The 26247-nt window shown below is 49.6% G+C and overlaps 2 protein-coding genes across 2 annotated transcripts; both read right to left on the reverse strand.

Moving 5' to 3' along the window:
* Positions 1–6083: 6083 nt before the first annotated feature.
* Positions 6084–13645, reverse strand: Gpn2 (GPN-loop GTPase 2). Its single transcript, XM_005079563.4, has 5 exons — positions 13092–13645; positions 12188–12344; positions 9552–9712; positions 8291–8421; positions 6084–6472 (listed from the first exon to the last, which is right to left on the reverse strand). Exons 1-5 carry the CDS (start codon positions 13500–13502, stop codon positions 6400–6402), a joined length of 933 nt encoding a protein of 310 aa, XP_005079620.1. The 5' UTR covers positions 13503–13645; the 3' UTR covers positions 6084–6399.
* An 81-nt stretch (positions 13646–13726) lies between these two features.
* On the reverse strand, positions 13727–22500 carry Gpatch3 (G-patch domain containing 3). The gene is made up of 7 exons (XM_005079561.4): positions 22021–22500; positions 20912–21342; positions 17621–17795; positions 16955–17014; positions 15186–15307; positions 14806–14933; positions 13727–14340 (listed from the first exon to the last, which is right to left on the reverse strand). The coding sequence occupies exons 1-7, from the start codon at positions 22472–22474 to the stop codon at positions 14124–14126; spliced, it is 1587 nt and encodes a 528-aa protein (XP_005079618.1). The 5' UTR covers positions 22475–22500; the 3' UTR covers positions 13727–14123.
* Between the last annotated feature and the right edge of the window lie 3747 nt (positions 22501–26247).

Raw genomic sequence — 26247 nt, forward strand, 5'->3', positions numbered from 1 at the left:
AAGTGCTAGGATTAAAGGTGTGTGCTACCACTGCCTGGCAGCAGGTGTAATTTTTTTTTCCCGAGACAGGGTTTCTCTGTGGCTTTGGAACCTGTCCTGGAACTCACTCTGTAGACCAGGCTGGCCTCGAACTCACAGAGATCCACCTACCTCTGCCTCCCAAGTGCTGGGAATAAAGGCGTGCGCCACCAACGCCCAGCTCAGCAGGTGTAATTTTTAAGAAGAGAAAAAAGGGGATGTCTGTATTAAATGGGCTAGGATGCAGTTGTACAGGAGATAGAGGATGAGGGAGAAGGGGAAAGGGACAAGGGAAAGGGGACAGGGATATTTGCCCCACAGGAACAAAGGACTGCTTCTAGATAGAGAGGAGACAGAGATGGGACATAGGCAAATGACAGTTTATAAAGGTAAAGGGGGAAACCCTGTGTTAGGATGAGGTGTTTAATTTTTTTGGTTTTTGTTTTTCTAGACAGGATTTCTCTGTAGCTTTGGAACCTGCCCTGGAACTAACTCTTATAGACCAGGCTAGATTCAAACTTAGAGAGATCCACTTGCCTCTGCCTCCCTAGTGTTGGGATTAAAGACATGTGGGTGCCAACACATGCACACAAATATACTCATACACACAAACATAAACACATACATATACATACAAAAGCACATAATTCATACATACATTCATACACAAACACACATACATCCATATACATAATATACTCATATATATACACATTAACATGCATACACCCATATATTCACATACACACGCGCGCACACACACACACACACACACACGTTTAACATCAAAATGTCTCAGGCCTGTCCAGGAAACCTGAATTTCAGATGTTTGCATCAAGATGGCTCTTCTGACCAGCCTCCCCTCATCCTGCTCCTTCCTAGGGATGTGGCAATAGCCTCTGTTATCCAGATCCACCTGGATCTGCTCATGCCTTTAACCTCAAGGTATTGCATGGGATCATGTCTGTTTTACCCATGAAGCAACCGAGGCTCTGGTCACTTGCATAACTTAATAGCCAAGGTTAGACCACTGCTTGTGTTGGGTGTGGGGCAGGTCCGACTTTCAGGCTCATGGTCTTGGAACTACATCAGCTATTTTCAAGCTGTTCAGAAGCTGCCTCCAAGCAGGGCCCAGGTGGCTAGGGTTTCCTGTTTCCACACACTGTAGCTAAAATAGCCACACATATGTCTGTTTTGTGTGTTGGGGTTTCGTGAGTTAAAAATACGTTCAAGAAACATGCATTATGTTGTGCTATCCTGCTCTTGCTTTGGACTTTGTAAAAACCAAAAAAAAAAAAAAAGGCTTTTTCTAGTCACATCCATCTCCTCCACCCAGGCCCCAACAGAAAGGAGCTGTCTTGGGTGGCTGTGAGAGCGGACCTGTTTCCAGCTTGTGCGCACGTTTTAGTCTCCTTAACCTGCTTCCTCTCTTTGTTCCTGTTCTTCGCCTGGTTCTTGGGGCCCACACCATCCCCCACCTCTGCTCTGTGTGGGGTGGGGAAGGCAGGTTTCTGCAAGGTAGGTCTCCCTCCCAAGAGCCCCCCCTCGCTCCACCTACCTACTGAGTCAGGAGCCAGGAATGTCTGTGGGGCCAGCAGACAGGAATGCCATTCTAGGGGTGTCAGGGGCTGATTCATCCCTCCTGTCCACCCGGTCTTCTCCTTACAGGGCTGGGAAATTGAAGTCTGTCTGGAGATAAGAGAGCAACCCTGAGCTCTCAGAAGCATGGAGTTAGATCTGTGAGTAGGGAGAGCATTCAGGGCAGCTCGCTGAAAGGCGGAAGGAGGGGCACATCTCCTCCTCCAGAGAAGCTGACCTAAAAGCTCTTTATCTGACTACAGAGCCTTTCAGGTCAACAAGATGAAGTCTGGGTAACTTCTGGCCGGGGGAATCTTACATTTCAATCTCTCTGCTGTTTCTGTGACTCACACAGAAAGACTGAAACCCTGGAGAGGACCTGAGACGCCGGCTCCAAGACCCTGAATGCAGATCCCAGCTCCCGCACGGAGAGCTCATGCCACAGCACATCCCTCATCCCAGGGATGCAGGGCTCGCTGGCCTGCCAGTCTGCACAATCATCGAACTCCAGGACAGTGGAAGACTCTGTCTTGAGGGCTGGCAAGATGGCTCAATGGGTTAAGGTACCTGCTGCCAAGCCTGAGAACATGAGTTCAATCCCTGTGACACACAGAACTAACTTCTGCAAATTGTCCTCCAACCTCCATCTGTGCAGCCACTCACACATAAATACAAAGTGTATGGTTTACAGAGCAGTTCCAGGACAGCCTCCAAAACAATACAGAGAAACCCTGTCTCGAAAAACCAAAAAAAAAAAAAAAAAAAAAAAAAAAAAGGAAACCAGGCGTTGGTGGCGCACGCCTTTAATCCCAGCACTCGGGAGGCAGAGGCAGGCGGATCTCTGTGAGTTTGAGGCCATCCTGGTCTACAGAGCGAGTTCCAGGACAGCCTCCAAAGCCACAGAGAAACCCTGTCTCGAAAAACAAAACCACAAAAAAAAAAAAAAAAGGCTAGAGATAGGTTAGAGATAGGTCCAGGGTTAAAAAGTGCATACTGCTATCGGGGCATTGGTGACACACGCCTTTAACCCTAGCACTCGGGAGGCAGAGACAGGAGGATCTCTGTTAGTTCGAGACATGTAGGCAAAACACCAATGCACATAAAATAAAAACAGATTATTACAAACAAAAAACACATACTAAAAGATCCAAATTCAGTTTCTACCTGGCAACCATCTCTTAATTCCAAGCACTTGGGAGGCAGAGGCAGGCGAATCTCTGTGCTTGGACTAAAGGCGTGTGCCACCAACGCCCAGCCCTATATCATTTTTGAAACCTTTGTTTATATGTGTATAAATGTTGGCCTGCATGAATATAAAAGCACACCACCTGAATGTAGTACCTATAGAGACCAGAAGAGGGAGTTGATTCCCCCGGAGTTGGAATTAAGAGATGGTTGTCAGGTAGAAACTGATTTTGGATCTTCTAGTATGTGTTTTTTGTTTGTTTGTAATAATTTATTTTTATGTATGTCTGTATGAGGGTACCAGATCCCCTGGAACTGGAGTTACAGATGTTTGCAAGCGGCCATGTAGGTGCTGGGATTGAACCTGGGTCCTCTGGAAGAGCAGCCAGTGCTCTTAACTGAGCCATCTGTGCAGACTCCCAGGACATGCTCTAACTTGCTGAGCCATCTCTACATCCTTCAATTATGTTGAGGTACTGTCTCCTATAGTCCAGGCTGTCCTTGAACTTGAATGTAGCTGAGGCTGACCGTGAATTTCTGATCCTCCAGCCTCTGCTCCCAAGTGCTGAAGTTACAGCCATCACACCCTCATTGTTTTTGTTGTTTTTGGAGACTGGGTTTTGTTTCTCTGTGTAACAGCTCTGGTTGTCCTAGAACTTGCTTTGTAGACCATTCTGGCCTCAAACTCACACACATCTGCCTGGCTCTGCCTCAGGAGTGCTGGGATTAAAACACGTGTGCCACCGCCACCTGGCTATAACCCCTTTCTTAATAGCCTGTGTTTCTGGAGTTGTAGCGGCTCCCTGGCTGGAAGAGAGGGATTAGGACTGAAAACAAGACAGAGCACAAACCCTGTTAGGAGTGATGCCAAAGAGCTAGGCCTTACTCTGCCTAAGCAGGGCAGGAACCTGGGGTGGGCACCTGGGGTACGACAGGGCTTGATCGCCAGGTGTAAAAGAGGTCCAACCTGGGGCCTTGGTACTGGGGTGGGCTGAAGCCCCTCTTGAGAAAGGATGGAAACTCTCCCTTTCTAGTTTTTTGTTTGTCCTGAGACAGGATCGCATATGTGGCCCTGGTTGTCTTGGAACTCAGATCCATTAGACCCTGAAGGATTATGGGCACAACCACCATCCTTCCCTTCCTGTATTGAATGCTTGTCTTATCAGTAACAGACTGGAAACTCCTTTTGTAGCCAGGTAGTGGCAGGTGGATCTCTGAGTTTGAGGTCATGCCAGCCTCGTCCTCAGAGGGAGTTCCAGGACAACTGGGACTACATAGAAAGCCCCTGTCTTGAACAAAAAACAGAAACTTCATGTTTGTATGTTTGAGACAGCTCTCACGTAGCCCAGGCTAGCCTTGAACTTGGTAGGTAGCAAAAGCTGACCCAGACCATCTGATCCTTCCACCTCCATCTACTGGGACTATACAACTGTACGCAATGGAACTTGGATGAGAACCACTTCAATTTATTGAAAAAGAAAATGCTTGCTGTCACAGCAAAGTCTCAAAATAAGTTGTAGCTGGCTCCCCACCTCCACTCTAGGAACACAATAAGAGCACGCTGAGGAGCATGGGCGAGCTGTAAAGCTGAGATGATGCCTTCAACCCCTGCATGTGGTTTGTTCTGGTGATTTAGGGCTGTAATGGGCAAGCTTTACAACCCACGAGTACAGCTACTGGCGCTTTTCAAAAGCACAGAACCCACCCTGCCATACACCTAGGAAGGCACCTGCCCGCAGCCTGGGCGTCAGGGTTCCTGGGCTCCAGGCCCCACGGGTGACTCACAGCAAACCCCAGGCTGTGCCTCCTGGCCTCAGTTTCCCTGGACTGCTCTGTTGGTACTCCCCACCTACTGTGCAGGGCATTAATAGGGGTGAGGCACTTTGAACTCTTCAGATGAAAGAGGCTGGGGAGACAGCACCCGGTTATTAGATCTCCACAGTCAGGCGTGGGAGCTGAGGCCGGCTGCCCCTCTTCCGCTCTCTGCTATGGCTGACCACACTGGGAAGCGAAGACGAGCTGTCTGTCTCCCTGCCACCTCCCAACAACTCTACTAAACTGCATTTTCCCACTGTCCAAAGCGGAAACCCACCATCGATTCAACTGGTACTCATAAGACACGTACAAGCACACACACACACACACACACACACACACACACACACACACACACAGACATGTACAGATGTCTCAACTTTCCCTCTTGTCTAACTATGGACTCCACACGATGATGGCTGTACCTTTTCATCTGTACATAGACCCAAGAGGGGAGGGAAACCCCAGAGTCAGCAAAGTAAGCTAAGAGGGAGCCAGGCTAGTGACATTTCTACCTTGTCTCTCTCTGGGTTGCTGTAAGAGCCACGTGAGGACCCTATGTGTGCAGGCTCTTTGTAAAATGCCAAGTCCCATATATGTGTAGCTATCCCTTGGCCATCAGGATCTTCCTCATGTTAAGGGAAAAACCAAGTCTACTGTGCCACCTACTGGCTGAAAATGCCAACTGCAGCACCTCCCCCCCAGGTGTCTCCTAGTATACATTAAATATTTTCCTTAAACAAATCACTTTGCACAAATCTTTAGACACAGGGCTTCATATAGCCCCTGAAACTCACTATATAGCCAAGGTAGCCTTCAACTCCTGATCTTGCTGCCTCCACATCTCAAGTGTTGGGATTAAAATAACTCTGTTTTTGAAGTAATCTTTATTTTTTGGCAGCGCTCTGGCATCTTGTGCATGCTAGCTGCCACTGAGCTAGTTGCCAGCCTACCTTATGCCTTATGTTACTCCTTTTTTTTTTTTTTTCAAGACAGGGTTCTCTGTATAGCCCTGGAACTAGCTCTGTGGACCAGTCTGGCCTGGCCTTAAACTCAGGAGATCCACCTTCCTCTGCCTTCCACAAGCTGGGATTAAAACCACTGCCTGGCTAATCTTTCAAGCTTTGAATAATATTAGGCAAAACCAGAATAAAACCACAAAAATCATAGGATAAAAATAAAGAAAATATTAAATAAGGTCTGGCTAGGAAGAGGCACTTGCAGATGCCTGAGCTTAAAGCTGTTAGCACTGAAGAACCAACAAATCACAGGAGGAGAGTTGTGTACACATGGGGCTGCTGAGATGGCTCTGCAGGTAAAGGAACCTGTCACCAAGTCCCATAACATGAGTTCAACCCCAGAATCCAGGAGAGAACCATCTCACCCACCTACCACCACCCCCATTCGCATGCCTGCCCACTCACACGCTCGTGCACAAACACTAAATAAACATAATTAAAAACAAAACAAAGAGAGAAATAGAACTATTTGCAGGGACAGGGACATTCCTTTGTTCTGCTCCAAACCCTTGGTTCCCAAGGGTTGAGGACAAGTTTGAAGCACACAAAAGTAGAAAATCATTTCATATCACATCCCATCCCACCACAGCCCAAGTAGAGGCAGTCCGCAACTTAGGCAGCATTTCGTGGTGGCAGGGCTGAGTTTAAAAACACCGATGACGGTGCTATGTCTGGCTTCTTATCCAGAAGTCCTCAGCAGGGATGGATGCTTCCCCCCAGTTTCTGCTCTGGCTGGATACAGCTTTTGGTCAGTACCCAGCTGCCCGTCGCCCAGTCCCAGCTGTTACAGCTGCATGGCTTCCTGCTCTGTTGTCTGGTCCGACGATGCTAAGTACTTCTCTTGGATGCCCAGAGTGCTGCGGGAGGGAAGGTGTGTCAAGGCTTAGATCACAGGCAGGAGATGGAGGCCTGGCCCAGGCAGGATCTGACCTCTACTGAGGACCATCACCCAAACCCATCTGTGTCTGTCCTAGTTCCCACAGATGGATGTGAGCCGCATTCAGGCATTCCTTCCCTGGGGCTCCTGTTTCTTCCCCACTCTGCCTATACCCAAGGATCAGGGAGCGCTAGCCCTCCAGCGTGTGTGGCATGTGCTCTAGGGACAGACCAGGGTGTTCAGATCCTGCCCCTTCCTTTTCCTCTTCTGAAGTCACATGAGAGCTGTGACCATAAAATGAGGAGTCCTCCTCTACACCTGGCACCAACTGCTGCAGTAACTACTGCTACTTTCCTTTTCTTACCAAGGCAAAGACTCCGACTCTGCTTGGGCCACAGGCTCTCTCCTCCCTCCCTCTGGGACAGGATGGAGGTCAATTCACAAAAGGGAAAGACCAGACATCACTAACACCAGCTACACGAGTCATCTCCTTGGTCCACTCACCCCACGGGGACGCCATGCTCTGCTGCCACCACTGTAGTCACCCGTTCTCCAGGGCCTAACACCTCCATCCGACTCCACCTGAGCCTGGAATTCCCGTCTCTAGCACCCTGGGCAAATGCTCCGTCTTTGAGGCTATTGACCTAAAGGATCAGGCCTTTCCCTTCCTGCCTCTTGCACAGCTTCTGACCCAAGGATCACACAACTGGGTCAAAAGCAAAGACCAAAAGCCCAGCTGCCATCTGCACAGTGGTGCCCTAAGACCCAGCGCATCCCTTCTAAAGACAAACCTGTCCTCTCCACCACGACCTCTGTCACTAGCTGTTCTACCTTACCTCCTCCATATTTTCTAACCCACATACCTTTCTCTAGTCTTCTCTTTTGTTGTTGTTATTAACATTATTTGGTTTTTCTTTTTTCTTTTTTTTTTTTGGTTTTTCTAGACAGGGTTTCTCTGTAGCTTTGGAGGCTGTCCTGGAACTCACTTTGTAGACCAGGCTGGCCTCGAACTCACAGAGATCCACCTGCCTCTGCCTCCCAAGTGCTGGGATTAAAGGTGTGGCCACCACTGCTCAGCCTCACTTGTTTTTTTGAGATAGGATCTTACTTTGTAGCCCAGGCTGGCCTCAAGCTTCTGATGATCTTCCTGCCTCAGTTTCCCAAGTACTGGTTTACAGGAATGACTTCAGGCAGGGCTCCTCTTTTCTACTTCACTACATGCTTTAACTAGCAAGACTTTAAGAATTCTCTGGCTAAACCAAAAACAAACAAGTGAAAAAACAAAACAAAAAAAACTCTCTGCATCCCCTACTTACACACAGGAAGTGCATTTTCCACACATACAGGGGTTCTCCTAAACGGTGCATCAGCTGGAGGAAAATCAAGACTTTAAGACTAGCCTGTGCCGGGCGGTGGTGGCGCAGCCTCCAAAACAATACAGAGAAACCCTGTCTCGTAAAACAAAAACAAAAAAAAAGACTAGCCTGCACTACACGGGGTTACAGGCCAGCTAGGGGCAGAGAAACCCTGCCTCAAAACACCAAAATAAATCAGTCCTTACCCCTGAGCTGCCATCTACACACACTTCCCCCACTTTGGTGCTGGGACTCATGGCAGTAGGACAAGCATCCTACCCTGGGCTGGCCCCTCAGCCCTCCACTGCCAGCCACATCTCCTTCCCCTTGTCACATAATACACCAGGCAAACTGAAGCCTGGCTCTTCTCCCAGCGCCCTTTCTTTCCTAGCTTCTGTGTCTGCGACTCTTCTGTTGTCCCTTCCCATGCCCCCCAAGGATACGAGGAGAAATGAAAGTCAGCTCCCATAGCAGCAGACATCATGGCCTCCAGGCTTCGCTGCTCTTGAATCCCAAAACAGTAGCCGTTGGCTTTATCCACAGCCTGGAGGACTCGCTGGATGCTGTCCTTGTCCTGAGCAGAGAAGAGAAGTGAGTGAATCAAGTGTGGAGAGCTGAGTGAGGCCACACCCAACTCTCCTCTGACTCCTCCCATGACAATTCCATATACACCATCCTTGGCCTAGAAGAGATCCCTCCCCTGGGGGCCGGCTAACCAGACAACTGCCCAGATCAGAAGAAAACAGCTCCTTCATGCAGTCCCTGCCTAGGGTTTTCTCCTATGGTAGCACCCCTACCATCCTAGAATAACTGTCTCACTGCTCTTACTGGGCCAAGCAACCTTTAGGGTCAAATGGCAGTGAAGAGCAAGGTATGTTCAGTGTCAGGGAGGCACCCTACAAATACGTATGTTATTTGGCTCATAATTGTTTCTTCATCCATATACAACAGTGAGAACAGTCCATATATCTCAATGAAGTATACAGACCAAACTAAGGCACGCTCGGCTCTCAGTACAGTGTTAGCAGAGAAAGCCTTCACAATGGTGGCTGGCACGGCACACTCTCCTTCTCATACAGGAGACAAGTGTGCTGTTAGAGGGAAAGCCAAGTTAGCTCAAGTCCCCCACCGCAGAAATGAATCTAGGATTACCATATCTCCCGGGTTATCTCTGCCGCAAGCAAAACGCACAGAGGTTGGGTGCCGCTTTGCAAACTACACATAGTCACACTGCGAAATGGACCCAAAAATCTGTCCCCTTGGTCCTGGGTCAACTCCTTGCTGTGACTCTCTGAACTCACTCATGTTCATGCACACTTAGGAGAGAGCATGCGCAAAGCGGACCTGGTGATTCAGACTCACAGGACTACAGTCTATGCTTTTTACTGAGATTATGCTCCCACTGCTCCCAAGCCAAGGGCAGGCCCAGAGCACAGACATCAGTGGAGCCATCACATCTTTTTTTTTTTTCTTTTTTTCTTTTTTTGGTTTTTCGAGACAGGGTTTCTCTGTGGCTTTGGAGGCTGTCCTGGAACTCGCTTGGTAGTCCAGGCTGGTCTCGAACTTACAGAGATCTGCCTGCCTCTGCCTCCCCAGTGCTGGGGTTAAAGGCGTGCACCACCAACGCCCGGCCACCACATCTTTCTATGTCCCTGGCGTGTCAGAGCTATAGCCACAGGGAAGAGATCTCTTCCTATCCAATACCTGGATGTTCAGAGGGATAAAGGAGACCAGACTGTAGTCTTCGATGAGCTGCACTAGCTTCTCATTGAGCTGACGGTAGTTACTGAAGAACCGGTCAGACGCCAGGTGCTCAAGCAGGTAGGAGAGGTCCAGGACTTCTGTGTAGTAGTCCAGGTTGAAGGCTAAGGAGAGAAACTGGAGTTAGAGCCGCTGACATTAGGCTAAAAACGGAAGACTGGAGGGGTTGAGCCGTAGCCCCGCACATGTTTAGCATCCTTAAGGGCCCGGTTCTATTCCTAGCACCCAAAGGGGGATTAAAAAGCATAACCGGGGTGTGGATTTAGTTCAATGGCAGAGCACTCACCCACAAGGCCCTGGGTTTGGTCCTCAGCTCTGGGAAAAACAAAACCATAACCGGACGTGAGGAAGAGTTCAGCATGGAGCACTTGCCTGGCATAAGTGAGGTACTGGATTCTGTCCCTAGCACTGAGACAAGACAGACCCAAAGCCTGGGGCTTTATCTTGCTTGTCTGTCATTGCTGGCCTGCTACTCACTATGTAGCTGCCCAGCCAGCGTTCATAGTGGTTCTCCTACCTCAGATTCCTGTGTGCTGAGATTACAGGCCTGAGTGTCACACTGACTTCCATTATTTACATTCACTAAGATATGTGCGGTGCAGTGAAGTGGTGTCACTTGGTCTGGTGGCAGAGACTGACAATCTCAGATATAAGGCAGCTGAGCACAAGTGCTGGAAGCTCAAGGTAGCCGAGACCACAGAGTAAATTTAAGGTCAATCTGGGCAATTTCGGGAGACCCTAATCAAAATGAAAGAAGGCCTATGAGATTGCTCAGTGGACACCAACATTTGGAGCCAATCCTAACAACCCAAGGTACCCTGGGGAGCCGCACAGCAGGAGATCATCGATTCACACAAGGAGATAATCGATTCACACAAGTTGCCCCGGATCTCCACACAAACATGTGCCCCCCATAAATGAAGACGTTTAATTTAAAGGGAGGGGCTTGAGAGGTTAACAGTGCTTGCTACTCTTCCAAAGGACCTAAGTTCAGTTTCCAATGTCCACATAGGAGGCTCACAGCTGCCTGCAATTTCATCTCCAGAAGACCAAATGACCTCTTCTGGCTCCCTTGGGTACACATATGCCACATATATGTGACATGCAATCACACAACACACAGAAACTTTTCAGTCAGGGTCTCACTATGTTGCTCTGGCTGTTCTGGAACTATGTAGAATAGGCTGGCCTCCATCTCACAGAGATCCCCGTTTCTGCCTTCTGAGTGCTGGGATTAAAGGTGTGTGCCACCACAGCCTGGCCTAAAATTAATCTTAAAGAAAAAAAAAGAGGGCTGGGGCGTTTTCTGCTTCTGAAGGGTAGAATGTATACCTAGCAGGGGTGGAGCTCCAGGGTCTATCCCGGTATCACAAAAAGCAAAGCACCTGATTCCTTCTTTCCTTTCCAGAGGTCTCACTTAACCCAGGCTGGCCTTTTACACCTGATCCTCCTGTCTTCATCTCCCAAGCGCTGGGGTTATAGACACACGCCATCACACCTGGCTACAATGCTTGATTTCATCTACCATTTATTAGGCAGCCATGTGGACAGAGGCATCTATCTACCTTGTGGGGGGTTGTAAGAACAAAAGTGTATAAACCCTGCCCCTGCCTTGCATACAGAAACAACTAATGATCATACTAGTGTACAGCACTGAGAACTATGCTTAGTCCCTGTGCCATGAAGCTTGGTCATACCCCAGGGTCCTAGCATACAAACTGGAAGGACTTTGTAAATGCTGGTCAAACTGAATCGCTGTTTAGTTCAGCAGCAAGGCCTCTTGGGTAAGCCACCTTCCCTTCCCAGGACATCAAGTAAGATGAAGAGACAAAAATAGTCGCTGTAACATCTGGTTTGGTTCTCTGAATAGCTTCCCAATAAGAAATTTGGGCTCCTTGGGAAGTCACCCGCAAAGATGAGTGGACTCTGGGCTGACATCCCTCCATGTCCTGACTAGGCAAGGTCACTTCCATGTCATCTCCCAGCCTCCCTCCCTGCTCATATACTAGGCACGTCAGCTTTCTCTCTTGGGTTCTTTATGGCTTCAGATTTTAAGGAGTTGATGTCATTAACCCAGCAGAAGAATAATTTGGCAGGAAAAAAATGCTGGTCATTGAGACACCACCCAACTCCCGCCATCTTCCCTGCTTCCTGCCATGCGAGGATGCAGGCGTAAGTCAGCAGTCTTCCGCCAGACGCTGGGCCTACCCATGCCTCCATCTTAAGGGTTTCCAACCTCTAAAATACAGAGGAATGTCTGCTGTTTGGACATCGGTGGGTGGTAGTTTCACTACAGCAGTTCAAACTACGGCAAAGCTTTTGCCCTTACTAGATTGGCTGGAACAGCCCCCCAGCGGGCTCCTCACCACCCAAGTGTCAGGTACCATGGCTTCAGAACAGTGAGCAGTTATCCCCTTCCTCGTCGCTGCCCTACTACCTTGCTTTCAATCGCTCTATAGCACCCGCCTGCAATCTCTAAATCTACTGCAGTATCTGGCACAGCGATGCAGAAAATAAAGGGCCAGAAGTCGGGAGCACAGGGAGGCAGCTCCCTTCAAGCTCCAAGCAGGGGCTCTTACCCAGCTTCCCATAGTGCTCAATGAGGTCCATCTTGGAGAGGAGGTTGACATGGGGCAGCTCCACGTGCAGCATGGTGGCCAGGGAGGTGCACAGTACTGAGATGAACTTGGCTGGGTCTGTGCAGTAGTGAGAATCCACGAGGTGGACAGCTGTCAGCTGTGAGCGGAAGACACAGGATGAGCGGGAAGGCCGAGAGTGGGGGACTTCGGGCCACGCCCCATCGTGAGACTGGCGGCTCAGGCCTTCCCCAGCTGTGTTCTGTGTGTCTCCCAGCTGTACGTGCTTGCAACAGGGTTTTGCGGCCTGAAACTCATGATCTTCCTGCCTCCACGCGCCAAGTGCTGCTTACAGGCATGTGCCTCTTCCTCTGGCTCTTGTATTTAATCCTAATAATAAATTTAATTCTAATGTCTTCCTCCCGGAAAACACGAGACTTTTTTTTTTTTAATCTACTATGCTGGGGACCAAATCCAGGGCCTGTCGCCTCTGTTTGCTAGGCAGGATCTCTACCGTTGAGCTAAATCTCCAATCCCTCTTACAAAGTATCTTGCAGAGAGCCCTGTAGCGGCAAACAGGTTCACATTACACGCCTGCCTCCCCACTCTTTCTGCACACCAACGATTGCCGGGCCACTTCCTATGTAATCACTTCCACTGTTTTTTTTTAAATCCCCAACTGAGAACACGTTGTTTAGAGATGACAAAACTGAGTTAAGTGAGAACTTTCCCAGATCACACAGAGATTAGTGGCAGAACTAAAGCTCTAACTCAGAGACTTTAGTTCTGCTCCAAACTCAACTCAACCCCTATCTTGCTGAGTGACTTGGGGGAGTGGTGGCACCTGTCAGCTTCGCTGTCTCAGGGATACAATCTGCATAATGGGCCTGCCTGAGCGGAGACGCACCCTGAGGTCCCACTGTGCCATCTGGGAGAAGATGCTGCGAAGGGCGGCATGGTGCGTGCAGAGCTCCACCTGGCCGGGGCAGTCGAAGATAAAGTAGTGGCCTCGGAGGGGCTCGAGCTTGGCGCGCAGCCAGTCCAGGTTGGCTTCCAGGTACTCCATGCAGTAGAGCAGGCCACCGTTGGGCCCCAGGCGCAGCGCGTCCATCACGTCGCCCAGCCCCACCAGCTCGCCCACGTCCACGGCACACTCATAAGGCAGCCCTTCGTTGGCGGGGTCCAGGTTCACGACCGCCACGCGCCGGCCGAGCGCGCGCAGGAACTCACTCATGCCCAGGCAGTACGTGGTCTTCCCCGAGCCCGGGGGCCCGATCACCGCCTGCCCGAAGGCCGTGGGCGGTGCGGCCCCCGCCATGGGTGGAGCAGGGCAGCCCACAGGCGCCTCTCGAACTAAAACAAGGAGACCCAAACTAACCGGCAAGGAAGGGAAAAGCTCCGACTTCCGGACCTCGCCGGAAATTGTCTAGGAGGAAGTCCCGCCCACACGCCGGCAGCGGAGTTGTGGCTACGCAGCCGCGTTCCTCCCGCAGTCTGTCTCAGGATTTCCCTGGCTTCTCTAAGGCAGACTTCCAGGCTGGGTCCATTCTAAACTCGTTTATTCTCGCAGACCCGCCCCCAGCAGAGGGTAGAGGTGGTGAGGGACCGCCCGACCCTCTCTGGACCAGTTCTCAAGTCCCTTTCCTTTCTTTGGCCTCACGACGTCCTCCTTCAGACCCCCCAAACACGAGCCACAGGCAGTCCAGATCTTCCAAGTTCTGGGGCGAGCCCAAACAAGGCCTAGGGTTCGGAGACCACCCCAGGAGAGGGAGGGTTTTTTCTGAAGTCATCTTTGAGGTAGAGAAGAGACAGGCATGCCCAGGCCTGAGCACACGATCCTGCTGTGCAGACTCCTAGGCTCTGGACGGCTTCAGAGGCCCACAAGGCAAGACCCGGGCTGTTTTTCTGTAGATGAGTGACCCTAACCAAGAACCTAGCCTTACTCAGGCTCCGAGGGTCTCTCCAAGGCACAGCTGGAACCCCTTACAAAAGTCATATCTGTCCGAAACTTCATGCTGGTGGGTGGTTGGCGTCGGAGCAAGGACTCCATCTTGTCTTGGGAAAGAGGCTCATCGTAGATTGTGGAAATGAGCCCCAAGCCACTTCCTCGGGGCCTCTTCAGTTGCCCAAATGGCTGTAGTTTCTCTCCATGGTACCTGGATAAAACAGGGCAAGGGACTCCACTAACCACTACATATCTGGTTTGTCCTGTAACACACAACTGTCTTGTGCAGATAGGGTTTGAACCCAGGGCCAGGCAAACACTCATCCCTGAGCCACACCCCCAGCACCAAAGACAAAGTATGTATCTGCAATTCTGCTCTCCAACTTCTGGAGACAGTCTGTGTCAACTACAAGGAGCTTTGGAATTTTCATCCACACAGTGGAATGACTCCCTTATCAAGCCCAAACACAGACTCGATGAAATGACCTCCTGGGGGATCCGTGATCCTTTTAAGTTGTAACATGAACAAAAGAACAGTATCTATTTCTTCTACTCCTGCCACAAAGTCATCTCCTATGGGTACCCAGCATGCACTCCCAAAAGCAATGGGAAGAGAGAAACCAAACAGCATCAAGGCTGGATTATGACCCTAAGGAGTCCTTAGGGATGCACTTACCCCAATCCACGCTTGCATCTGGGGTTCTGGCCTTCACCGTCCAGGGCCTCAGGCACCCCGGAGCACCTACTACCCAGGCCCTGGCCTTCAGCCCAGCCTTGGCGCTCCATCACCTTCCGACCAATGCCCTGTCAAAGGAGGCGGTGAGAATTAAGAAAGGTGGTTTAAGTTTGACAGTGTGGTGCATGTCCCATTGCTGGGGAGGCAGAGGCAGGATGTGAGTTCAAGGTCAGGCTGGGCTACATATGGAGACGGAAGTAAGGGATAGAGGGAGGGGAGAGGGATGGAGGGAAGGGAAGGAAAGAGAAGAAAGGGAGAGGGAGGCAGGGTTCTTGGAGAAGAAACACAGGGAAAGTGTCAGTGGACTGGGCACCACTCACCTTGGTGTGGCGCTCAAAAGTGCCCACGTGGCGTCCTATCACAGAGCCATCTTCTTGGCCATTACGGAGTCTCTGCTCTAAGCGCATCTGGACAGAGTCACGGGCGTCTTTGTCTCCACCATCTGAGGAACATAACCCATTTTATGAAAAGGCCGCTCTCACCAGGAGGATGAGATATCTGGAGCCCCTCATAAGACTTACTGATTCATTTCCATAATGTCCTGTAATCTCCCTTATGAGACTGGGAACACACACACAGGAGGAACAGAAACCACAGTTCTCACCGTATGGGTGAGGGGCAGTGCAGAAAAGTCACAGAACAGAGAGATGAAATCAGAAGCAGGTTCCTGGGAGCTAGAGATGGCTTAGCAGTTAAGAGTGTGTACTGATTCTCTATAGGACCTGGATTCATTTCTCAGCCCGTATAGGGCAGCTTACAACTGTAACTTCAATTCCAGGTAATCTGATGCCCTCTTCTGCACTCCACAGGTACCAGGCACATGTTATACTTACATGCAGGCAAAACACACATACACATAATAAAAATAATAAATCTTAGTTGAGTGTGGTGGTGTACACCTTTAATCCCAGCATTTAGGAGGCAGAGGCACGTGGATCTCGGTGAGCTAGAGGCCAGTCTGGTCTACATAGTAATATAGCTCTATAGAGCTACATAATGAGATCCTATCTCAAAACACCAAAATAAATAAATTTTAAAAATCTTTATCAAAAAAATAGCAGCCAGACCAGTCTACATATTGAGTTTCAGTACAGCTAGGGGTACACAAACTCTGTCTCAAAACAAACAAAACGCACAGAAACAAAATAAATTCAGGTCGGCCGGGCGTTGATGGTGTACGCCTTTAATCCCAGCACTTGGGAGCAGAGGCAGGCGGATCTCTGTGAGTTCGAGGCCAGCCTGGTCTACAAGAGCTAGTTCCAGGACAGCCTCCAAAGCCACAGAGAAACCCTGTCTCGAAAAACCAAAAAATAAAAAATAAATAAATAAGTTCAGGTCATTTTTCTTTTCAGAACCATGAGTTGATCAAAGGCCAAGCTTCTATTCAGAGCCTGTTCACCCAGACCCCCGAGGGGTGTTCCCAGGGTCTGCCCACCAGCAGCACTCAACTGCAAGCAGTGAGTTCTCCCAGGTAGAGATAATGAGTATAGTCAGCCTGCTTCTACAGGTTCTGCACTTGCAGATCCAACCACTTTGAAACTAACCAGGAAATAACTGCATCTGTACCAACCCGCAGACTTCCCACCCCATCATTATTCCCTAGGTAACACTATGTGCATAGTGTTCACATTTCATTAGTTTCTGTAAAACATCTACGGATGGTTTTGAGATAAGATCTCGCTCTGTTGCTCATGCTGACCTCAGACTTATAGCAATCTTCATGCCTCACTCACTTACCCAGTGCAGATTCCAAACTGTACGCCACCACAGCTGGTGGGTAATTTTTTTTCCTGGCGTTGGAATCGAACCCAGGGCCTCACATATTCTAGCAAAGTACCCTTGAGATGTAACCCCAGCATTTACTAACTTTTTTTGAGAGAGATTATTTAAAGTATGGATGAGGATGTGTGTGTGGGTCTAAAGAATTATATACCATTTTGTAACAGTACCTGCAGACTTTGGTATGCAGGGGGTTCTAGAACCATTCTTGAGCACACTGAGAACAAGCATACCTCTGCCAACTATGTGTGGCTAACATACAGGGCTAGGGTACAAGCTCCTCCCAGGACTGCCACCCCTTGTCCAGTACCTTGGTCATAGTAGACACTCATGTCCACGTCCCAGTCATCGGCTGTCTGCTCATCAAAATCTACAGGGATAAAGCAAGGGTTAAGGACTCTGAGTTCTTTGGTTCTGGGGCTAGGCCAGAGCCAGGGCCTTGCACAAGTTAAAGGTGCTCTACCACCAAGCTCTGTGTCCACCCAATGACTCCCCGTTGGGCTTCGAGCTAAGTCTACTGTTAGACAAACATTCCAGGTTCTATCCCAATTCCTCCTTCCAAAATAGGATGACTAGTCCACATTTACACATGATGGAAGCCATTTCCTAGTTTTGTTTAGACTGTCAGGGAATATCCACTATGTTTGACAGGTCTTGCCTAGGTACCAACCTAACGGTCTAGATCCCAAACATCCCCGACAAAACCCATGTGTTGAAGGCTCAGCCCCAGGCACAGCGGGAAGTAATGGGAACTTTAAGAGGTAGAGCTTCATGCGTGACATTAAAAGGGACCATGGGATCTGGTCTCTTCTTCCCTCTCTCTCCCTTGCATCCCAGCCATGAGGTGAATAGGATGCCTGCACCATGCACTCCAACCACACTGTAGAGCCTCGCCACAGGCATAAAAGCCAGCTGCCCTCTCCTCTTTAGAAGTTAGTCCACTGCCAGTGTCGGTCACAGTAACCACAAGCCTCACCTCCTTCCTCCTCCTGCCAGAACTGAGCGTCGGTGTAGAACACCAGGCCAGAGCCACCCTTCTCCCACTTGAGCTCGATCTCCTCCTCGAAGAGCCGCTCGGAAGTCCGCTCCTGCCTGGTCACGTCCTCATGCAGTGCTTCATGCCGCTCCCACTCCTCACACCGGTCATCGTCCTGGGAGACGGGGAGGGTCAGTGACCTGCGTGTCTGCCTCCAGACCTCAGGCCTAGGAGGAGGAGCTTCAGGGCCCAGCAGGGACATGGGACCTAAACCCCAGCACCACACCTTCAGGCTTCTCCAGAAGCAGCACATTTAGACCTTAAAACTTTGGGGGCTGGAGAGATGGCTCAGAGGTTAAGAGCACTGACTGCTCTTCCAGAGGTCCTGAGTTCAATTCCCAGCAACCACATGGTGGCTCACAACCATCTGCAATTCAATCTGGTGTATATGTAATAAATAAATAAAACTTTGGCTGACACCTGCCGACAGGCCTCAGCCTCTCATATCCAACTCACTCTTAGTTCTGGGCTCCTGGCCACAGTTCCTCCTCCACCCCTTTCACTTCTCTGCCTGGTCAAACCCTCATGCTGAGACCTCCGCCTACACAAGCCCACGCAGTGCACAGCCCCTCACTAGTGTGCTCCTCAGGACACACCACGTAAGCCTTTCTCAGGTATGTCACGGAAGAAGGGACAAGGGCAAGGACCAAGTGGCATTTCCTGCTGCTCAGACCCTCCCTATAATTGAGTTCCTGGAATAATCCCAGTGGCCCTGTGAGGTAAGTGCCATTATTCCCATTTTACAGGAGGGAACCTAGGTCAGAGGTAAGGCTGCCCACAACACTGTGCCAAGAACAATTGAACCAGCAGGCAATCCCAGGCCATCTTCCCACACAGCCTTTCCAAGCTCTTTCTTGGTTAAAAATTTAGCCTCTTCCAGGGCAGGAAATGGATCGTAGAATGTCTTTAGAATTGAGCACTGGTTTTTGGTGTTTTTTTTTTTTTTTTGGTTTTTCAAGACAGGGTTTCTCTGTATTGTTTTGGAGGCTGTCCTGGAACTCACTCTGTAGACCAGGCTGGCCTCCAACTCACAGAGATCTGCCTGCCTCTGCCTCCCGAGTGCTGTGATTAAAGGCGTGCGCCGGTTTTTGGTGTCTTTAATTAAATTTTTTTTTAAGTTTTTGTTCATTGGTGTTCTGCCTGCACATATGTCTGTGTAATAACGTCAGGTCCCAGCCTCCAAAACAATACAGAGAAACCCTGTCTCATAAAAAAAAAAAAAAAAAAAGTATGGTGGCGCATGCCTTTAATCCCAGCCCTCGGGAGGCAGAGGCAGGCGGATCTCTGTGAGTTCGAGGCCAGCCTGGTCTACAAAGTGAGTTCCAGGACAGCCTCCAAAGCCACAGAGAAACCCTGTCTCGAAAAACCAAAAAAAAAAAAAAAAAAAGTAAATAAAAATAACGTCAGGTCCCCTGGAACTGGAGTTACTGCAGGAGTGAGTTGCCATGTGAGTGCTGGGAAAATTGAACCTGTGTCCTCTGGAAGAGCAGCCAGTGCTTTTAACCACTGAGCAATCTCTCTAGCCCTAAGCACTAATTCTTACTACAGTGTACTTAACTGGACTTGTGTAATCACAAGATGACTCTGGCTTGACTCCCCGGGGACCCTATCCTGGTTAAACCCCAAGAGGCCACAGGAGCCAATGCTGCAGAAGGTGCAAGAGGGAAGTGAGGGTCAGCATGGACTACAGGGGACATCTCACAAGCAAGGGGAAAGTGATGGTCAGCATGGGCTACAGGGACATCTCACAAGCAAGAGGAAAGTGAGGGTCAGCATGGGCTACAGGGACATCTCACAAGCAAGAGGAAAGTTATGGTCAGCATGGACTACAGGGGACATCTCACAAGCAAGGGGAAAGTGAGGGTCAGCATGGGCTACAGGGACATCTCACAAGCAAGGGGAAAGTGAGGGTCAGCATGGGCTACAGGGGACATCTCACAAGCAAGAGGAAAGTGATGGCCAGCATGGGCTACAGGGACATCTCACAAGCAAGAGGAAAGTTATGGTCAGCATGGACTACAGGGACATCTCACAAGCAAGGGGAAAGTGAGGGTCAGCATGGGCTACAGGGGACATCTCACAAGCAAGAGGAAAGTGATGGTCAGCATGGACTACAGGGGACATCTCACAAGCAAGAGGAAAGTTATGGCCAGCATGGGCTACAGGGACATCTCACAAGCAAGAGGAAAGTTATGGCCAGCATGGACTACAGGGGACATCTCACAAGCAAGGGGAAAGTGAGGGTCAGCATGGGCTACAGGGACATCTCACAAGCAAGAGGAAAGTGAGGGTCAGCATGGGCTACAGGGACATCTCACAAGCAAGAGGAAAGTTATGGCCAGCATGGACTACAGGGGACATCTCACAAGCAAGAGGAAAGTGATGGTCAGCATGAGCTACAGGGACATCTCACAAGCAAGAGGAAAGTGATGGTCAGCATGGGCTACAGGGGACATCTCACAAGCAAGAGGAAAGTGAGGGTCAGCATGGGCTACAGGGACATCTCACAAGTGAGGCAAAACAAAGAACAAACAAACGGGTCCACTTGATCCATGGAGAAAAGAAATGAAAAAAAGGTCTATTTTGCTAACAAAGCTAAGACTAGAGAGGCTACTGAGGCCAGAATAGAGGTGGACTAAGATACCTGATGAAACCCCAGAGGTTGGAGAAGCCTCGAGAAGGAACTGGGCTCCCATCCTAACTCTGCTCCTACCTCCCGATACACTTCCAGGTAGATTCCTACACATCTCTGGCTCACTGCCTTCCATCTGTGAAAAGGAGCTTTCCCACAGCCTTCAGTACTTTCTGGGTATTAAGAGAATACACTTGAAAATCTGATCAAAACCTGGCCACCGTCCCCCCATCATAAAATATAAACAGAGTTTCATGTTTACTGCTGGAGTGCTTCTACTCCATGGAGGAACCTCCATCATACATGTCACAAGAAAATGGTACTAATGGCTGGTTTGGTTTTTGTTGTTGTTGTTGTTTTATTTTGTTTTTAAATCAGTCTCACGTATCCTGGGCTGGATTTGAACTCTATGTAGCTAAAGATGACCTTGAATTTCTGATCCTCCTGCCTCGACCTCCCCTAGTACTGGGATTACAGTTGTGTAATAAATCCTGCCAGGTTTATGCACTCTGGGCTTCAAACTCAGGGTTTTGTGCCCGCTGGGTGAGCATTCTACCAAATGAGTTGCGGCCCCGGCCCCGGCCACCTACGATACTCACATCATCAGAATGAGACTCTTCTTCCTCCTCTTGCCGCCTTTCATCCTCATCCTCAGGCTCATCCAAGAGGCAGGCTGGTGGATCTTCCAAGCAGGTTCCCTGGGGGATTTCCTCTCCCTCCGCAGTGTACACGTGCTCCTCCTGCTCCACAGTCTCTGAGTCCTCGTACTCGAAGGGCACATTGCCATAGCGCCGGGAGGAGCCCGTCTTGGGGAACTGGAGCTGCAGCTGGGTGATGATTCGAGGCGGCAGACGGCAGGCCCGGATCAGGTCCAGGAAGACCCGCAGGGGCGTGCCCACGTTGCCATTGGGCATCAGCACTGGTGGATTCAGCTCCGGTAGCCGCCTTAGGTCGGCTAGGGTAAAAGCTTCATTCTCTGCCTTTCGACTCTGTAATTCCTTCCGGGTCTTAAAGGGAAAGGGCCCTAGATCTTGGGGGAGCAGAAATAGATGTTAAAACCCTAAAAGCTTTCTTTTAGTAATATTCAAGTCAGAGATATATCTCAGTTTAAAGCTGTTTCCTATCTGCCATTGTTTCAAAATCAATTGTATAAACTTCTTCATCTGGCATTTTGAAAAACTTGGCTTCCTCCTGAATGCACATTCTTGTGCCCTGCCCCCTTCTGCTGCCCATGGTACCGTAAGCCCAATAGTGATCTCCCGTGCTCTCTAGAGCTAATTCTTTCCTCTGCAGAGCCAGTTTTCCAGACGCTTATGTTTATTTGCTTTGAGACAGAGTTTCTCTGTGTAGCCCTGGCTGTCTTGGAACTGGCTCTGTAGACCAGGCTGGTCTTGAACTCCAGGATCCAAGTGTTGGGGTTAACGGCGTGGGCTACCACCACCCGGCTCCAAATTTCTTTTTAGGGAAATCCTGCCAGTACAAAAATCAACCCCTCAGATGGAAACTCATCTATAAAGGCCTGTTTTGGTTTTTGTCATTTAAGTCCCTGAGTGACACTAAGTAGCAAGCTGAGGCTGAAAATGTGCAGCTTTGTCCAGAATTGACTTAAAACTCCAAAACGGTGGCAAGCAGAGGTCTGACCTATCTCCACTACCCAGGAAATGGGCCTCCGTTCCTGTGAGTCCAGTCCATTCTCCCTCCCTCTTACCTGAAGCCTCAGTGGGTAGCCGCAGCCTGCGGATGAGACAGCGGCCCGGGAGCCACGTCCCCTGAGAGTCCAGCCACCGGCGGCCAGAGTACATGCGAAGCAGCCGCTGAGCTTGCGCCACTCCCCGCACCGAGACGATGCAGCAGCAGGTGCGGGTCTGGACGGGAGCAGAGTTCCGGCCGGGGACAGCGCGGGCATCGGGGGCTGTGGTCTGGGCGAGAGCCGGATCCTCAGCAGCAGGGTCCGGGGCGGCTCGGGCCGTGTCGGGAGCCGCCGCCTGCGGAGGGCCCTTCTCCGGCCGATGTCGGTAGTGGAAACACAGGAAGCCCCCGCCGCGCTGTTCCCGGAACTGGCTAAAGTAGTTCCGTAGCTGGGCCGAGCGTAACCCAGGGGGGATACCACTCACCACCAGGTACACCGCCGACTCTTCGTCCACCTCCCTGGGCATCGCCATCTTGGACTGTCACATGATTGTTTGGAGTCCGCTCTCGCGAGAACACCACGTCTCGGATTCTGGAGTTTTTCTAGGGTGCGAATTCTGGGACTGTTTGGTCCTGTAAGTTGTGTTTTTGCTGCTCTTGGAAACCGTTTGTTCAGATCCTCGGGACGATGGGAAATTCCTCAGTGAGAGCTGGCCCAGGGCTCCATCTAAGGAGGAACCAGTGTGCAGCACCCCGGAGGCTGAGCCAGGAGGGCTGGCGGGAGTTTGATGTAGGAGCGGACTTTATAGTACCAATCCAACCAGTGCGACATAACAAGATTGCATCTAAAATAAAAGTTTTTTGTTTTTTGTTTTTTTTGGTTTTTACGAGACAGGGTTTCTCTGTATTGTTTTGGAGGCTGTCCTGGAACTCGCTTGGTAGTCCAGCCTGGCATCGAACTCACAGAGATCCGCCTGCCTCTGCCTCCCAAGTGCTGGGATTAAAGGCGTGCGCCACCAACGCCCGGCTTAAAATAAAAATTTAAAAAGCCGGATGTGGTGGCGCACGCCTTTAATCCCAGCACTTGGGAAGCAAGCGGATCTCTGTGAGTTCAAGAGCAGCCAGGGCTACATAGAGAGATCCTGTCTCGAGAAAACAAAGATGAAGCGATGGGTCAGCAATTAAGCGTGTTTGCTGCTCTTACAGAGTACCTGGGTTGCATTTCCAGCACCTACATGCTACAAGAAGGCTCACACATCCGTAACTCCAGTTTCAGTGCTCTTCTGACGACCAGCACCGGGTACACAAGTGGTACGCATACATGCATGCAGGCGAAGCTCACATAAACAGAAATCTTTAACAGAAAAATTTAAATTAAAAAATACAATAAAAACAATACCTAGGCCGGGCGGTGGTGGCGGCGCACGCTTTTAATCCCAGCACTCGGAGAACACAGGCAGGAGGATCTCTGTGAGTTAGAGCCCAGCCTGGTCTACAGAGTGAATTCCAGGATAGACTTCAAAACAATACAAAGAAACCCTGTCTCGTAAAACAAACAAAAATGTACCTATTTGGATGTAGGAAACTATTCCCAAAAGCGGTTATTAAATGAAAATCCTAGTGCCAGCAGTGAACTACCTGCCTACAAGGTGTTCGTGTCCCTAAACACAAACAGTATAGATACCCTGACTAGTTCAGGTGCAACACCTATGTGCAGTGCTCAGGGAGGCCAGAAGGGGCACTGGAGCAGACAATTGTGAGCTGCCAGGTGGGTTCTGGGACCCCAACCCAGATCCTCTTCAAAAGCAACAAATGCTCTTATCGCTGAGCCATCCCTCTAGTCTCCTGGTGGCTGTACTCTTGAGCTCATAACAACTGCAGATCTGGCCAAAAGTTGACCCTTCAGCCTCCTATACAAGGAAGATGGAAACGCTCATGTGTCTGAATCCCCTCCCTAAAGAATTCATATACTGTTGAAGGTTGATATGAGGAAGGGTTATTCTGTAGTAATTTCGCATGCCTTTAATCCCAGCACTCGGGAGGCAGAGGCAGGCAGATCTCTGTGAGTTCGAGGCCAGTGTTCTACAGAGTGAGTTCCAGGACAGCCTCCAAAACAATACAGAGAAACCCTGTCTTGAACTGCGGCGCCAGCACCACAAGCAACTCCGAGGTATCAGGAAAAGAGAGACAAGACGTCCAGCTGTCTGTACTAAGAGAATGCATGTGTTGCCTTTATTGCCAGGAGAGAGAGTGTGTGTGTGTGTGATTCTTCATTGCAAGTGCTAACAGGTCTCTCCCTTGTAGGAGGGAGGAGCTTTATATACAGGTTTACAGCATAGTGGAAAAACCCCAGGTAGAAGAGAGCATGTTTTCCTCCTGCTAGATATTGATGTCAGAGGGTCAAGGCTAGGACAGTAAGCCAGGACTAGATAACAGAAAGCACTTGGACTGGAAAACAAGTTGCACTTGTAGGCTGACCAGCAACTCACAGAGACCCCATGGGGTTGGGGCCCAACATTGAACTACTCACAAGTCTCACTTTCTAAAACATAAGATTCATAAAATCCCCTCTCCAAGCAGATATAAGCAGTAAGGACTGCTGCTGGAGAAAAGAGACTTTCTGACCTATCTGGCTGCCTGCAAGTACAGCAAGAACTCCAAGTATACAGTTTTTGTGAGTCATTACCCATTGGGGTGACTTTCCAGTAATGTAGTTGACCGCTTTTGAGTCATCTGTGCTATGATAAGAAATCCCTCACCCACACTCCTGTAGATAACCTCAATAAATTCATTGGTTCACCAAGCTGTACATTGGGAGAACAGTTGCTGGTTTAATTTTATGCAGACTTTGGTCTACCATTGGTTTCCTACCTAGGGTGAGGAGATAATTGTTTTCATTTCCTCCAGAAAAGTCACACTAAAGGGAGGGAGACATTTTCTTTAGTAGTGTAGCCACTGGTAAGGTGTCAATGCTCCTGTAAACACCCCTTTCTTACCCATGCTCCTGTAAGCTACCTTAAAAAACAAAAACAAGCTGGGCGGTGGTGGCGCACGCCTTTAATCCCAGCACTCCGGAGGCAGAGACAGGCGGATCTCTGTGAGTTCGAGGCCGGGCTGGACCGACAGCCTCAAAAACAATACAGAGAAACCCTGTCTCGTAAAACCAAAAAAAACAAAAAAACAAAAAACAAAAACAAAAACAAAAAAAACCCAACTCATTGGTTCACACACACACACACACACACACACAAAAAAAAACCTCTAGGTGGTGGCGGCACACGCCTTTAATCCCAGAATTCAGTAGGCAGAGGCAAATGGATCTCCATAAGTCTGAGGCCAGCCTGGTCTACAGAATGAGTTCCAGGATGGTCACGGCAGTTACACAGAGAAACCCTGTTTTGCAAAACAAATAAATAAATAAATAAATAAATAAATAAATAAATAAATAAGAAGGGAAGAAAGAAAGTATAGGATTTAGAGGCTATAGAGATAGCTCAGCAGTTAGGAGCACTTGTTGCTCTTACAAATAACCTGGGTTTGATTCCCAGCACCCACAGGTCAGCTGATGACTGATATGTGGGTTCTAGGATATCCAAATTCCTTCTTTTGGTCTCTACAGGTACTAGGCATGCACATGCTGTATAACAAGTTTAAGGCCAGCCTGGGTTACATGAGAGCCTGCCTCAAAAAAATAAAAAGAGGTCCTGTATGTGTTTGTCATGAGATGTTTTGACAGTGTGGAGCTTGACCAGAGCCCGGTGACCCAGGATGGCAACGAGGGTTACGGACCCAGCACCATTCCTTTGCGTTCCTGAACATAGTTCATCGCTTTACTCATGCAACCTACATAAGAATCCCGAGTGGGCCGGGCGTTGGTGGCGCATGCCTTTAATCCCAGCACTCAGGAGGCAGAGGCAGGTGGATCTTTGTGAGTTCGAGGCCACCCTGGTCTACAGAGCCAGTTCCAGGACAGCCTCCAAAACAATACAGAGAAACCCTGTCTCGAAAACCCAAAAAAAAAAAAAAGAAAGAAAGAAAAAAGAAAAAGCCCAGGGTACAAAAGTAATCTCTGCACGTAGGAGGGTGAGGCAAAAGGTTTACTACAAGCTCAGGGCCAGGCTGAGTTACAGAGCATAACCCTGTCTCAAACATATAATGGAATGTGAAAAACCTCGGCATCAAAGCGCCGGGCACTGAACCGAACCGTCTGCCCAAGAACCGGGGCCAGACCACTGGCTGCAAATGCAAGAGGTGATTTATTGAGTACACAGGCGCCTGCGGATGCTACTGCAACTCGGGTGCAGAG

Source organism: Mesocricetus auratus, unplaced genomic scaffold, assembly GCF_017639785.1.
Source record: "Mesocricetus auratus isolate SY011 unplaced genomic scaffold, BCM_Maur_2.0 Super-Scaffold_100014, whole genome shotgun sequence".
NCBI classification, from domain to species: Eukaryota; Metazoa; Chordata; class Mammalia; order Rodentia; family Cricetidae; genus Mesocricetus; species Mesocricetus auratus.

Bases quoted from the DNA above. Each gene is read 5' to 3' on its own strand.
- Gpn2 (XM_005079563.4), bottom strand. From the start codon at position 13,502: ATGGCGGGGGCCGCACCGCCCACGGCCTTCGGGCAGGCGGTGATCGGG. The intron at 12,345-13,091 runs GTGCGTCTCCGC...TTCCGCTCACAG, and splicing joins TGGCACAGTGGGACCTCAGG to CTGACAGCTGTCCACCTCGT. The intron at 8,422-9,551 runs GTATTGGATAGG...TTCTCTGCTCAG, and splicing joins TTATCCCTCTGAACATCCAG to GACAAGGACAGCATCCAGCG.
- Gpatch3 (XM_005079561.4), bottom strand. From the start codon at position 22,474: ATGGCGATGCCCAGGGAGGTGGACGAAGAGTCGGCGGTGTACCTGGTG. The intron at 17,015-17,620 runs GTGAGGCTTGTG...TTATCCCTGTAG, and splicing joins CTGGCAGGAGGAGGAAGGAG to ATTTTGATGAGCAGACAGCC. The intron at 14,934-15,185 runs GTGAGTGGTGCC...CTCCTTTGACAG, and splicing joins CTTTTGAGCGCCACACCAAG to GGCATTGGTCGGAAGGTGAT.